The sequence below is a fragment of the Lagopus muta genome, chromosome 1 (genome assembly GCF_023343835.1).
Source record: "Lagopus muta isolate bLagMut1 chromosome 1, bLagMut1 primary, whole genome shotgun sequence".
Lineage (NCBI taxonomy): Eukaryota > Metazoa > Chordata > Aves > Galliformes > Phasianidae > Lagopus > Lagopus muta.
Window position 1 is genome coordinate 47,125,259 of NC_064433.1, and position 15,021 is coordinate 47,140,279.

General features: G+C 45.4%; 1 protein-coding gene across 1 annotated transcript; it reads left to right on the top strand.

Annotated features, from left to right (window-relative positions):
- Positions 1–22: 22 nt before the first annotated feature.
- Positions 23–14,930, top strand: WDR91 (WD repeat domain 91). Its single transcript, XM_048939376.1, has 15 exons — positions 23–246; positions 627–806; positions 1,764–1,970; positions 2,514–2,597; positions 3,778–3,902; positions 5,339–5,516; positions 5,846–6,004; positions 8,396–8,595; positions 8,898–9,048; positions 10,275–10,369; positions 10,748–10,916; positions 11,576–11,684; positions 12,447–12,559; positions 13,307–13,504; positions 14,276–14,930. Exons 1-15 carry the CDS (start codon positions 124–126, stop codon positions 14,438–14,440), a joined length of 2,256 nt encoding a protein of 751 aa, XP_048795333.1. The 5' UTR covers positions 23–123; the 3' UTR covers positions 14,441–14,930.
- Positions 14,931–15,021: the final 91 nt, after the last annotated feature.

The window sequence follows — 15,021 nt, forward strand, 5'->3', positions numbered from 1 at the left end:
TCCCATCGTGCCTTGCGATGGGCGGGCACGGCAAGGGACGCCGGGGGCTGTAGTCTTGGCGGCGCCGCGCCGCCTCGCTCGTGAAGCGGTGGGCGGGCAGAGGCGGCAGCGCCGCTGGGCCCCATGGCGGCGGCGACGGAGCGGACGGACGAGCTGGTGCGCGAGTATCTGCTGTTCCGCGGTTTCACCGCCGCTCTGAAGCAGCTGGACGCGGAGATCAAGGCGGACCGGGAGAAGGGCTTCCGGGTGAGCGGGAGCCGCGGCCCCTTCCCTGTGGGGCGGTGGGCAGGCCGCGGGGCTGAGAGCCTGTCTGGGGGGCAGCTCCCCTGAGGCGCCGCCGCCGAGCCGGGCTGGGCCCCGTGTCCCCTGTGAGGGCGGGGCTGGAGCTGGGGCCGCGAGGAAACGCTGCATGGTCCTCTGAGGGCGGCGGGCTGCCGTTAGGGATCTTCGTGCCCGTCTCGCTGATAGATGGCGTTCGGGGTAACGGCGCTAAGAAGCGGCGGCGCGTCTTCCTCTTGCTGTGTTGCCGTCTTGTCGGCTAAGCACGGCTCTTCCCTTTCGTCCAAAAATAACGCTGTTTTCCGAGCGAGCCCTCGCGTGACAGCAGCCGCCTCCTGCGCTCTCAGGTGGATAAGATCGTGGAGCAGCTGCAGCAGTTCGTGCAGAGCTACGACCTGGCTGCGCTGCGGGACTACTGGAGCTACCTGGATCGCCGCCTCTTCAGCCGGCTGGAAGACGTGTACCGACCGACGGTGAACAAGCTGAAAACCAGCCTGTACCGATACTACCTCGTCCATACCGTGCAGGTGGGGCAGGTGGGAGTGGCTGAGTAGATAGCAGTGCTGCATAGAAGGGTTTCATTGCAGCTGAAGGGAGGAAGAAGCAGGATTGTTGTCTGTGTTCCTGCTGGCAGGAATCAGCCAGTCCTTATGTGAACCACAGCTCCTGAGGAATCAGAGAGTGGGAGGGTCTCAAAGAAAAGATGGTAGGGTTGGAGTTTAGTTGATAAAAGAGGGAGAAATGAGCTTCAAGTTTGGACAAGGTAACGTGGGAGAGAAAGCAAAACTATTTTTTCCCCCTTCTGAATAGAGCAGAAAATAGTAAGCTCGAGTTGGAGCAGAAATATCTCAATGATGCTTTTTTTTTTTAAAAAAAAAAAAAGTATTACATGGGGAGAGCACTGGCAAGCAGGGTAGACGAGCACCTGTCAAGAGTGTTCAATTTCTTAAAACTTATGGGTAATGTTTCCCCCTTGATTGAAAATTTGGAATTATGAATGCTGGGGGAGGAAGCAAAATCTAATGCATATTTCTGGAAATGTGGTTTTGTTCTCTTATCCTGGACTGAACTTGGAGTGTGACTATAACAAATATAATGCATCAGATGAATTTCTTCAGGGTGCTTCTGTGGTGGAACTGTTCAATTTGAAGTATACTTTAGTAATGTATGTGAACTTGCATCTTATGTAAGTATGCAGAGTGCACTGGTTTAGCTGGAAATCGTGTAAAGAATTGGCTTGATTCATTTCCCCAGCCTTTAAACAAGACTGCAGTGAGTAGAAAAAAGGTTGGATTAAGCATATTTGGGAGCTTCTTCTAGCATATCTAGCGTATTCTTTTGTTCCCAGATGAACCTGAAATCTAACCACTTGCTCTCTTGGGTAGTGAAAGTAGTTTCTACTGCATTCATCACTCAAACAATATTCTAAGTACCTGCAGGTTGGTTTGGCTGGAAGTGTGAGAGCTGTTCCTGTTGTATTTCAGACTGGCCGCAATGACAAAGCGCAGGAGTTCTTCCTCAAGCAGGCCTCTGAGCTGCAGAACCAGGCAGAGTGGAAGGATTGGTTTGTCCTGCCTTTCCTCCCTGCCCCAGACTCCAACCCCACCTTCGCCACCTATTTTTCACGCCAGTGGGCAGATACGTTTATTGTGTCTCTGCACAACTTTCTGAGTGTCTTATTTCAGTGCATGCATATCCTTTTTTTGGTAACTAATGGTTAAATCTCTCTTACTCTAGTGTTATGCTTACTGTTCTTGGTGCCAAGAGTACAATATTACAGAACCTGTTGCTTTCAGGTAATTTCAGGGCCACGCCTTAATAGGAAGCTGGTGTTTTCCAGAGGATGTTAGAGTAGTTATTATTCAATTATCTAATGACATGTTATGCTCCCTGGGCACAAACAATTGTGGTTGCTGCTAACACTGAACTCAAACCTTTGCTTCTGACTAGAACAGCAGTCAGAAATCTTGTTACGTGGCATAGTGCAAAACAGGCGTGCAACCTTGGGTCCAGAGCTGTCTCCTCTTAGACCATTGTCTGGGTGCATCTATTCACAGTGGTGTGTAGTGATAGCCCAATATTGTTACTGCTCTTTTGGCCTCAGATATTTCTCTCTGATGGTATGGACTGAGCACTTTTGCTGTTTTTAAGGCAAGTGGTGATGAGGGTTAGCTGTGAAGTTTGTTAGAGTCAAGGCAAGTTGTTGCCTTGAGGTTTTTCTTTAACGTTTCTCACCAGTGCCAGTCATTCTGAACTTTGAAGCTGAATGTCACAGAAGCAGCCTCATACAAGAAGAAAATGAATCCCTGCGGCATAAGGTCAGAATTGAAGTCACTCTTTGTTTGCTGGTTGTTTAAAGCTGTGTGTTTTGTGATGTTGGGTTTGTGTGTCCAAACAAGTTGTATCCCTTCAATTTAGAGCAGTTATTGCAAGACAGATTCTTATATAAATCCTTTCTTTTGGTTAATCTTTCAACTGCCTCCAGCAAGCTTAGGGCAGTGGTCGTATGGTAACTGATATGTCTGTGTAGGACATCACTGTGCCTCTGCTGGAGGTGACTCTATGAGAGGTGACTCTGTGCTATCTGCTGGGTGCAGACACTGTGCAAATGCCTTTTCTGCTACACTGGCATTTCTGACAAGCTGAAAGTAGTGGGAGGTAAAGTGCTTGTGTGACGGACTGTATGCTAAAACTTATGGAGAGTATTCAGGGTCACCTCCAAAATTTAGCTGACAGCACAGTAAAAAGTGGCAGTACCCTGCAGTGAAGAGGCAGAAGCTGTTCCTGCTGAATTAGCCACTTTACCATGGTCAAAGTGCACATAAAATAATCTAGTTGAACTAATGCAAATGGGAAACAGATATTCACAATTCTAGATCTTACAGGAAACTGCAAGAAACACTGACTTGCTCCAGCAAGATGTCCTCCAGCTCTATCTCATTTTGTTATTACCTTTCCTAGATGCTTATAGAGAAGATGTAAAAGTATAATTATTGGAGAGATTTGAGAAATGTGCAGTGTGACCTGAGCAGGGTGTGGAGCTGGATTTCAAGGTAGCCTGATGACACTGGCTACAGTGCACCCAGGCATCTTGCCAAGCCCTGGGCTGTGGAAAGGAGATTACCTCCTAGGCTTGGTGCCTGCACATGCTTGCCACCAGTCATGTGGAGGGCTTTGGCTTTGAGCTGCCTGTGTGCAGTGGCAGGCTGATCCGGGCTGCCCAGACCAGCTCATTTCCCAGCACAGTTATTGCCGTTACAGCAACAGCCCAAGGAGAGGAGTAGAGGATTTTAAGCAGGCTTCAGTTTCATATCTGTAAATTACTGTTGTTTTGACTACTTGGACTGATGTGATCTTCAGCTGGTCACAGCAACTTTCTTCCCTCCTTGACCGTCTAAGACCCTTGAAATTAGAAAAATGAACAACTTCAGCCTGTAGGAAAGTGGTGCACTCTGGTGTAATTTCTGCTTACTTATTTGGTTCTTTCTTCTCTTGTAGCTATTTGCTTTGCAGGCTGAATCCTCCCGCATGAAGAAAGAGGAACTGGAAGTGGAAGAAGCAGTTGTGCATCACAAGCTGCCTGCGTATGTGGCCAACATGGATCGGCTCGGGGACTCTGAGCTGTGAGTGCCTGCAGGGGAGAATGGGCCCTGCTGCTTTTGTGTGGCTCAGGGAAACTCTAGGAGTGCCATTTCCTTGTTCGTTGGAGAAAATTTCTGCTATGATGTCTATTTCCCACTCTTTGAGAGAGATTCTTGCTGGTTATTGGGAACTGAAGCACACAAAGAAGTGACTCTGCTTTGGTCTCAGCATTATACCAGGGCATTCTGGGCAGCCAGGACACTGGTAGCAGTGCAATACCCTGAAGCACTGCTCAGGTATTTTCTTTAGTGGCAGTGAGTGCTTTGTGTTGTTCTTAAATGCTGTTCCTGCATCACATAGAGGGGTCATTGTTCCACAGATACAGGCTTTCTTGCTCAGTTATACATGAGATTCCTCATAAATCTGCAGTTTAATCTGTTGATCAAATTATGCTGCTCTCAGTAACAAAGTTCTAATAGAGGTCACACTTAAAATCTTACTTTTAGTGTAGAATTTCTGATTGAAGAGGTTCGTCTGCAGAACTGTCTTGATAACTGCTCTGCGCAGGACAAGTCACAGAGTTTAATTTGAGATCTCTTTGGCCTAGCTACAAAAAGCCCTGATGTTCACCTGCACCTGTGGGAGAGAGTGATGCAAGGGATGAGCTAATAGAATTGCTATATTTTTAACCATCTCTATTAGAAAAACTTACTTTAAAAGTGGTCTTTCTTGTGTGGACAACTCTTGTGTTAACATGGTGGCTAATTCTGGTTGTCTTTTCTATGTCTCTGTTTGGCCCAAAGTTTATTTTTGGTAGAACAGTTCCTTCTTTTAAGACAGAATGGGACAGTGGAGGTAGCTATTCCTCCTCCTCTGTGTGCTACCCTCCTTTCAGAGGAAGCTGTAGTGTAGAAAATCCCAGTTATGTTCTGGGAAACAGTTGCTGCTCTAGGTGCTGTGGATTAAGGGAGGTGTGTGTTTTCAGAAGTTGAGGACCTGAGCTTTAAAATTGGTGAATGTAACCTGCTGCATATCTCAGGGTGTTGAGGGAAACCCTGTATGTTGCCTTTCAGACAGGTCTGCTTTCAGCCGTGAAATGGAAACCCAGGCTGAAGAAGTTATTTGGAGAAATGTGTTCTTGTGTTTCCCTTGCATTCTTTCTATACTAACCCTGAGTGGAAGGAATAGGAGTTTAAGGTGACCATGCATGTGATTTAGCAACAGCTGGGCCCACCAACTCTATGACACTACAAGAAGTGAGTGTTGGTTCCAGTGATTTATAGTGATCTGCTTTAAACAGTAACACAGGATATTTCTGAAACATTTTTTTTGTGTTCAGTGCTCCATGAGCTTGGGAAAGAAGACATGTCCTCCAGAGTTTCAAGCAGCAGGCACTGTTCTTGTTGGGTCATCTCTGATCAGGTTGTCTGTCTGCAGTTCCATGTCCTGTTTATTGTTTCTTTTTAATCTTGTTTAGTGATATGACCTGCAGCCAGAGAAGTACTGCACATTCTCTTCAGTCTCGAGGAGGCTTTCTCTCCTCTCTTCTCTCCCAGAGTAAAAAGGGCCCTGCCAGACCAGCTCAGCCAAGTGGGGCTTCTCCAACACAGACTAGCAGCGTGCTGCTAGGGAAGAAGGAACCAGCAAATCACCAGGTGATTCTCAACTTGATTCATTGAAAGGTGCTCAGTAACCAAGGAGTTAACTTGCAGCACAGCATTGCTCCAAGCTTTTGCTTTCACTTGGAGGAGGGGGAGGAAAAGGAATGTTCTTTCTTGCCCATGTACACTGGGCGTAAATGCAGTACAAGAAGAGCTGAAGGTCATGTCTAGGGACTTGTAAATCCCTTGTGGATGTTTAGGTTGTTGTTTTTTTTTTTTTTTTTTTTTTTTGGGGGGGGGGGGGGGGGGGTTGCCTCCTCTTTTGCTTTCTTCTGCAGCCTTATACAAGTAAAACTTTGCCAATTCATTCCTCTGCCTTCCAGAGTGCCAAAGGAAAAGAAGGAACAGCAAGCAGTAAGGATGGGAAGAGCCACTTTAGTGGGTTAGTAGCAGGTGAGTCGAGCTCCCTGCAGCAGCGTCAGAAGCGCTTGCAAGAGCATGGGAAGGAAAGGAGAGAGCTGCTGTCAAAAGGGACCTCTCAGGTACTGGGCAACACTGTGAGACTGGGCAGTGGAGGGCTGGCAGTTTCTGTTTTTATGCTAGATGGTATGACAAATGCAAATGTTCCAGTTAAGCTTCTGGTTTGCTGCTCAAATCAGCTGTATCAAAGGTTAACCTCTGTGGTTAATCAACTCCTTCCGCTCTCAGATTATTTCTTTGTCCCTAGATGGGACTCAGCGCTGACATTTTAAATGGAGTTGCTGTTTGTCATGATGTCAACAGCCTTGTGTTCAAATACTTTTTTATAATCCCCTTAGTGGCATGGCTCTTCCATCCCTCAGAAGTACACAGTTGTAAGATGATCTCCATGTTAATCTTTAAATAGAAAGATAAGAAATGCTGTTCCAAAAAATCATGCAGCACAGATTTCTGAATCTTTCTCTTTCTGTCAGTTACACTCTCATGCTGGTTTGTGCACATTCTGTGTGGACAGCAAAAAAGTTACAAGCTTTCCTGGATAGGAGTGGAAATGTATCCCCACACAAAACTGCAAGGATCACCCCACGTGAAGGATGTCCTGCTTTCTAGTATGGTGATAAAAGGGCCTGGAGTACCTCTATTATGAGGAGAGGAGGTGTGGGAGGCAAAGGGCTGAGGCCAGACTCTTTTCAGCAGTGTGTGGTGATAGGACAAGGGGAAATGGCCAGTAACTGAAGCATAGGAAGTTCTGAGCAAACATGCAGAAGAATTTCTTCACAGGATGTGGGCAGTCTGTTCCAGTGCTCCAGAGGGGGTTGCAGTGTCTCTTCCTGGGGAGATGTTCAGGACCAGCCTGGATGCCTGCCTCTGCAATCTGATCTAGGGAGCCTGCTTTGGCAGGGGCTTGGACTCGATGGTCTCTAGAGGTCCCTTCCAGCCTCTGCAATTCTGTGATTCTGTGATAATAAAACAGTGTCTGAAGTTAAACTGCTGAAGGTCAGTGGACTGCTGTTGTTCACCTGCATGTTGTCTGGCTTCCAGCAGCAATGTGGTATTTTGAAACTGCACCAGAGGAACGATGGCATCATCTCAGCCATGTTAGTACTGGCTATATAAGCAAGTCCCCTGCAGGAGAGGTGGTGCTGAGGGACTGGCACTTATCAGCTGATATGTGTGGCTGTTCTACATGAGGCACACTGCCTTGGAGAGATGTTATTCCATTAGAGTGTTCCAGGCTGTGTGAGAACTTTGTTCTTCATGACTTACCTAAAAGACTTTATTAAACACTAGTCAGAATGTTGCGGACCCCCCCACCCACCAAATGTCCTTTGGCCTCCCTTTTGTTGTGATGCTCCAGGTTAAGGCAGCAGTTTCCTGCCTTTGCAGAAGTTGTGTCTGGTCCTCCTGGCGAAGCTGATACTGTTTAGCTTACTGCTGTATACAGTGCATATAAGCAAAAAGGAAGCTGAAAGGCTGTACTGTTTTTTTTGACTTGAGTGCCATTCATTGCTAGTTATCTCCCCACTTTTAATTATTACAGAGTGAGGCACTCTTGGATTTGTTTCCCAGTCTTTTCCAGTTTTGTGAATTCAGATGATTTAATTATGCAGTGTTTGACCTTTTGCTCAAGATATGTCACTACTAACATATCCTTGACTTATTTATAGGGAGCGGAAATCCATTATCATGCAGACTCTTCAGGCATTTTTATCTTCAGAGAATGATGTATATAAGGTTGTTTGCACATGTTTTACTGACTCGTGCTCTGTGTCCCCTCCTAGTGACAGACTACTTTCATACTTGTGTGTGCCATGATGGATGTCTTGTCTCTCTTACATACCTTCAACTCCTAAAAATCCAGTTGTTCTAACGCTGTCTGTCCTGTCAAAAAGATTTTGAGCTTCTGGACTTCTGTGTTGACTCTGCAGTTGTCATTAGTTGGCTGCATTGAGTGCCATATTATGCACAGACTAAATACCTGTCAGACAAGCATAGTCCATCCACTGTGGCTTACCATCCTCTAAGAGCTTTTGTGAAGATTGTACTATATGTTATGAAGTCATAAGTAATTCTTGCTTTAGGCAGCGTAGGTTGATGTTTGATTGCAAATCTGTGCTTGAATAGTGTCAAATGAGCCTCTGATATCAGCTGGCGTATCAGCTGAGCAGAGACGCTGCAGTTCCTTTGATCCTAATAGGAATCTGTATGACTGGGTATGTTGTGGGGGTGTATAAGAGACCCTACAACCAAGGAGGTCGTATCAAATGGGACAGTTGTGCAATTTGCTATCCCTGTGCTCAGGAAGAAGGTCTGTTGGCAGAAAAGGACTTGAGCTGGCAACACTTCTGTTTCAGTACAGCAGCTTCTTTGTTCTTTCTCCCAGTGAGCAGTGTGGCTGAAAAGCTTGACCTGATGCTGCCTCCTTGTATTTCACGTGGGATTTCTTCCTACAGGTTCAGAGTGCTGAGAAGAAAGCAGATATTAGCGTATCTGAGCCAGAGCCATGTTCAGAGCCACAAGCTGACCAAGCAGAGACTTCAACCAAGATGCCTGCCAGCAGTACGGAGTCTGTTGGGGTTCGGCAAGAGCAGCCTTTCATTGTCCTGAGCCAGGAGGAGTATGGGGAGCACCACTCATCTATTATGTACTGCAGGTAATAGGCTGGCAGAAGAGGGCTCTATCCTAGAAACCTCTCCAGAGGACCAGCCAGTGCAAAAGCACTGAGAGTGGAGAAAGATTTTTGTGATAGGAGAATGTCAGTAGGGAGGAAATTCCCAGTGAAAGCACATCTGTGTTGCTTAAGAGCAAAGCATGCAAAACAGTGCAGTGAAATTCTGATTCCTACAACAGGAATTGGAGCCCGTGTGGCCAGGTGAGAAAAGATTACTGGGATACATATTTGCATCTAAGAACTTCAGGGAGAAAAATATCCAATCCATTTCTTTCTGCATGTAGGGTTGATTGCTCTGGACGGAGGGTGGCCAGCTTGGATGTCGATGGTGTCATCAAAGTGTGGTCTTTTAACCCCATAATGCAAACTAAAGCTTCATCTATTTCCAAGTCTCCGCTGCTCTCTCTAGAATGGGCAACCAAGCGTGATCGGCTGGTGAGTAGCTTGTGCACACGGAGACTTGAGAGTCTCAGCTGATGGAGCTCTGTTGTTATGTTTCACACTACCTTCTAGGTGGCAGCACTGCAGATAAAATTAGCAGAACAGTTAGTTTCCACTTAAGGGAGAATTGAAGCCCATAGGGTCTAATAAAAGCCAGAAAGTGAGGTGTGTGCTTTGTGTATTGAGCATGAAATTCATTACTGCTTGTCCTGAAACATAACTTTCTGAGCTGTGGCATTTGAACAGGGCAGCTCCATTGAGAGAATTGACTTTCTGCAGGCTGTCACTTGTACAGGCAGGCAGAGCCACAGCAGCCTGTGGGAACCTTGCAGCAGGGTGCTGTGGAGCTACACTCTTACTCTGAGCCAGAAGCAGAAGAGAGAACAAGGGTGTGATGTTGGCGTCTTGGTTTGTGCAGGTGTGAAAATGGCTCCAGGCCACTTCTACACTGTTGTCTTCCACCGCTAGGGGTCAGTACTTGCATAAGGGCTTGAATGCTCGATAAGTATCATGGCTGTTTAAATGTTTCTTTCCCATAAGCATTTTCCCTCTAATTATGTTACTAGAGAGGGTTTTTAATTATGTGCTGTCTATGCAGTCATTAATATTTCTTCTGCTTGGGGGAATTTTTCCTTCTGTAGAAAGATTTTTCTCTGAAATATGTGGGGATGCAGCAGCAATTCAGGCTCTGAAGGGAGAAGGTTTTGCTTGCTTCATTTTCCTTGAAAGTACATCCCTCCGTTACTTCATTTTTAAATTGTGGCACCACTGGGAAAACATGTATGAGCCCTTCTGAATAATTTAATTCTTCTCTGGGTGAGAGGGTGTGGTTTCTTCTTGGCTATCCCTTCAGATCAGGTTGTTGATTCTGTGTTAGTCTTCTGGTACTCCCATAGATGTTGAGACTCCATGTAGAATTAGCATCTTAAAATTTAGAACCACACTCCAGGAAGTGGCTTGTACTTCACCTCTTTGCTTATCAGGCCTTTTTCTCACAATGTCTGGAAAGGAAAGCAGTGCTTTTACCCCACTTCCTGCGGCTTTACAGTTGTCTTACTCAGCATGATATGCACAGAAAGACAGGATGTACCTGTAGGAGTTATGTGTAATCAAAATGCATGAACTGGGGGGAAAAGAAGCATTATGGTGTTGGCAGTTACTGCATGGCATTGTTGTACGCTTCCCTCACACTCCTTCATCTGTTCCTTGCTGGTTTCAAGCTACTGCTTGGCAGTGGAGTTGGGACAGTTCGTCTTTATGACACGGAAGCAAAGAAGAATCTCTGTGAAATTAGCATTGATGAAGACATGCCCAGGTAACTATCAAATGCTGATTTATGTCTTTGTGTACATGTGTATATATACATACAGACCCATACATGCATGTATGTACATGTGTATGTGTTTTTGTAGACATGTATATTTATGTACCTGTATCTTGTTAGTTTTGATTGTACAAAGATATTGTAACTGCAGTACCTCTTAGTCTTTGGGCAGAAGGCAATCTCTGAGTGGAGTAAAATTGATCAGGTACACTGGAGAGACTCACAATTTGCCTAAGCACATGAATCATACCCTCCTTTACAGTGCATGTGAGATAGAGGACCCCTCTTTCATGGCAGAATGAGGAGCTGAATAGCCTTCCTGAGGCTGTTGCTGGAGAGAAGCATTTCACACTCTCTGCTGTATTTCAGAATCCTGTCGCTTGCCTGCAGTCCAAGTGGTGCTTCCTTTGTCTGTTCTGCAGCAGCCCAAAGCCCCATCTCCCACATGGACTTCTCAGTAGTCACCTCTGGGGGCAAAAGCATGAACCAAGTTCCTGGGAAGCTGTTGCTGTGGGACACTAAAACAATGAAGCAGCAGGTACTTGCTGGGTTCCTTTCCTTTCTAGGTCTGCTTGCTGAGAATGAATACCTCCTCTTCTCTAATGTGTAGGCTTTCTTTCTAAATTACTCTGACTTTCACTGTGGTGTGAGCATGGTGAGCTTTAGCTGTTCATCTCCATCTAGCATGCTCCAGAACTGCTGTAGACAAGTTTCAGTTGTATGGCAGCTGGTCGCTATCTTCAAAACTCTTCTAGCCATGTATTCAAGTGCCTCTCAACCTGTGTTGTTTGTTTGTTTTTAAAGCTAAGAACTGCTTTCTGAGAATTAGTCTTACATCATCTCTGGATCAGATTCTGGCAGTGAATCCTGGTCCCATCCCTCACCTTTGACCTGTGCTTTCCCTGATGCATAGGAGACTGAAACAAACTTGCACTAGTGTCTGCCAGAAGCTGGTTTTGCAGCTTTAAGGATGTTTTCAAGATAGCTGCATCTTGGCTGAGGTAAACTGTTGATCAGACATCACAGTTAAATGCAGCTGCCAACCCTAAAGTCTGTGGTTGTGAAAGGTATAGGAGTTCAAACTGCAGGAGCTCTTGTTATTTGATACCATCTTCCTTCCCTCCCCTGGAGTATAGCTGCTTAGCATTTCAGATCCATTAGAGGCTTTTAGGTGTTCATATAGACTTTTCCTTCTAGTTGCAGTTCTCCCTGGAGCCTGAGCCTATTGCTATTAACTGCACAGCCTTCAACCACAATGGCAACCTGCTGGTCACAGGGGCTGCGGATGGGATTGTTCGTCTCTTTGGTATGTTGGAACTGAGTGGTGAGGTGGTCTCTTGATGACACTTGCTGGCTGCAAAGCTCCAGCATCCTTCTCTTTTCAGGAGGGAGACAACAGTGCATTGTGACCAAATGTTAAGCTGGAAGTTGCTTTCTGTCCTCCACAACCACTCTCAGGGGTAAATTGACAAACTTTCCCTTGAGGACATTTTGTGAAAGCGCTAATAGTGCTGGATTTGTTTCCTTCCTGCTGAGGGGGAGCAAAGCTAACTTGCATTTGAGTCATGTCATGTTGGATGTGCCGGAGGCTGCCCTGAAGGGATTACTGATTGAAGGCAAAGACTTCATGCAGGTCTTTCTTCATTGGACAATTTCAGTTTCTCAGATTCTGGCCTCTTTAGTTTATCCTTGTGATAAAGGCAGCTGGAGCCTTCCTTCTTTGTGAGAAAGGATCTGCTTTTGCCACAGTGGCTGAGTTGTGAGGGTAGGTGTGAGGACAGAGGTAGCAGCAGCTGTGGGAGTGAATAGGATTGCAAGGGCAGGAGAATAAAGGTGGCAGTGTCTTTTGGTACAGAGTGAGTGCAGTTGACACTGAGTGCTAAAGCTGGAGGAGGCAGTGGCCAGTTATAGATGGTGACTGTAGTCAGTGGAATTGGAAGCTACACATTGGAGAATAAAGATAGGATGCTCTCAGGCTGGATTGTATTAATTATTAATGTAAATGGTCTCTCCTCACCTCAGCTCTGTGTGAGTACTGGGAATGTTTCAGTACTGATTCTTCCCTCAGATATGCAGCAGCATGAGTGTGCCATGAGCTGGAAGGCACATGATGGGGAAGTCTACTCCGTTGAGTTCAGCTATGATGAAAACACTGTCTACAGCATAGGCGAGGATGGCAAGGTGAGCTCTAGGTGACTTGCATTTGTCAGCTGGTGTAAAGAACCCTTTGTGAGTCCACTCTTTTAGGTATTTTTATTGTTATCCATACCATGTGAATCTGCAGGCTGGTAACCACATTCATACGTGCAGAGCACCACCCAGCTTCATTTATTATCTGTAGAGATGGCGGCCAGAAAGTGCATTAGCAGCTGAAGATGCTTTGGACTTTGCATGCAAACCCTGCTCTTGGTGAAACATTTCCTTCCTAGGGAATCCAGGCAAAGATGACCTTTCTGTGCTCCTGAAATCACCATATTTAAGGTCTGAGACTTCCTGGGGAGCAGATCCTTGTTAACTTAGCATGAACTTCCTTGCAAGTAGCTCTCAATTGCTTATAACAAATGCTTCAATTTCTGTAGTTCCAAAGTCTGTAGCAATAGAGATTTGGCTCAGGCCAAAGATGTCTTATGGTGACGTGGGTCCTTGACTGGTGAAAGTTGAGTGAAATCCTAGCAGGATCCTGCCTGTACTATGGAAGTATTCATATGCAATAGTGCTTATGAAATATAATGCATATGTGTGCCCAGGTGGTAGGCACACTTGCTGCCTTTGCATCCCATATTTTGTAAATATAGCTACTTAAAGCTGTGAAAATGCAGTCTTCTGTTTGTGTGAGATATCCCCCTCTCTTAAAAATGGTGAATAGCCCCTCTATATTCCAGTCAATTTAACTGTGGGCTTTTATAATTTTTTTTTTTTCTATTCTAGTTTATTCAGTGGAACATCCACAAAAGTGGCTTGAAGATCTCAGAGTATGCTCTTCCCAGTGAAGCTACAGGTCCCTTTGTGCTGTCTGGATACAGTGGATACAAACAAGTCCAATTCCCACGAGGAAGACTTTTTGCCTTTGACTCTGAGGGGAACTATATGCTGACATGTTCTTCAACTGGAGGAGTCATTTTTAAGGTAAGTCCACAAAATGATGAGAAACTCCCTTTTGCATCCAAACACTTGTAACAAGGCTGCAACTTGCCTACCTCTGCTTTGTGAAACTTGCTGTTCAGCTTGATGTGTGGTCTGTACTGCATGCATTTTGGCATTGTGTGCTGTTCAAGCAAGTGTGTGAACTCCAGGAGTGATATTGTTTGGTGCTAAGTGCCCAAGACAAAAGTTTTTTGTTTTTTTCTTTTTAATTTATTGACTATGACTGTTCCAACTGCTCATCTGTAATCTGCATCATGTGCTTGCTATGCCAGTCCCAGACTGATTATTTCCTTGTCATGTGTGCGCAGCACTGAAGTAAGAATAAGCCTGAATGGTTTCAACACAAACTGATCACAGCCTACCTTCTTTTAAGTCAGTGCACATCAGAATAAGCCATTACGTGTCAGTTTAAATAGAATTCTTACTTAGCAGCTGGGACATTCAGAGCACCTTCATGAACATGAGCTACAGCTTAAACTTGCCTGTTCCTCACAACTCTGCTCTTAGCCTGTCTTGTTCAGCTACTATAGCTTAGCTGATGTCAGAAGCTGAGCTGTTTAAAATCATGTGCTTCTGTCTTGAGATGGAAAACTCATTTCCTCGTGTGCTACATAAATATAAGCATACACAATTAAACAGGAAAAAGTATGCTGATAGGGATATGGAGTATGTAGTAGGCTTTGGGTTCTTCTGTGGATACACTGCCCATGCTGCAGCAGCTTGCCTCATTAAATTCTTACACTTTTCTTGTAGTTGAATGGTGAGGACAAGGTCCTGGAGAGCTGCCTTTCCTTGGGAGGACACCGAGCTCCTGTTGTCACAGTGGACTGGAGCACAGCCATGGACTGTGGGACTTGCCTCACTGCCTCTATGGATGGGAAGATTAAGTTAACAACCCTACTGGCTCAAAAGTCTTAATTGGAGCTGTGTTGAAGGAAGAGAGCAGCGGAATTGGGAGGAAAAAAATCGAACAAACAAAAAAGTGTTAACTCCACAGGAACAAACTGCATGGGAAAGAAGGCATGCCACAATCACTCTTTTCATTTTAGCTTTTGCCTCTTGGCAGATGTTAAATACACATGCCAAACCACTGTGTGACAGAATGCCGATATGGGTCTCCTTCAGTGGCAGCAGTGAAAATAGAGCTTCACTGACCCCTTATGGCAGCTGGACTCCCTCTTCTAGGGGGGTTTCAACATAGCACATGGTTAGGAGGCTGCTGGAATCATGTCAGGGGCTGTGTAGACAGAGAAACTGGAGAAGGCATGCATGAAGCAGCACTGTGTGTGGTGAAATGGATGGCTCAAACTGGAAAAACCAGTGCAGAACCAGAGTATTATTTGGGTTTAATATTTTTTCGTTTTGTGTTGTTGTTTTTCATAAAAAGAAGATACTCCCTTGCATTTGATTCCTGTGCTCTGTTTGTCTATTGCTGCAAAGTGTGGAGGATGGCTGAGGCAGAATTGTGCCAAGAACAGGCTCCTATGTGGAGAAAAGAC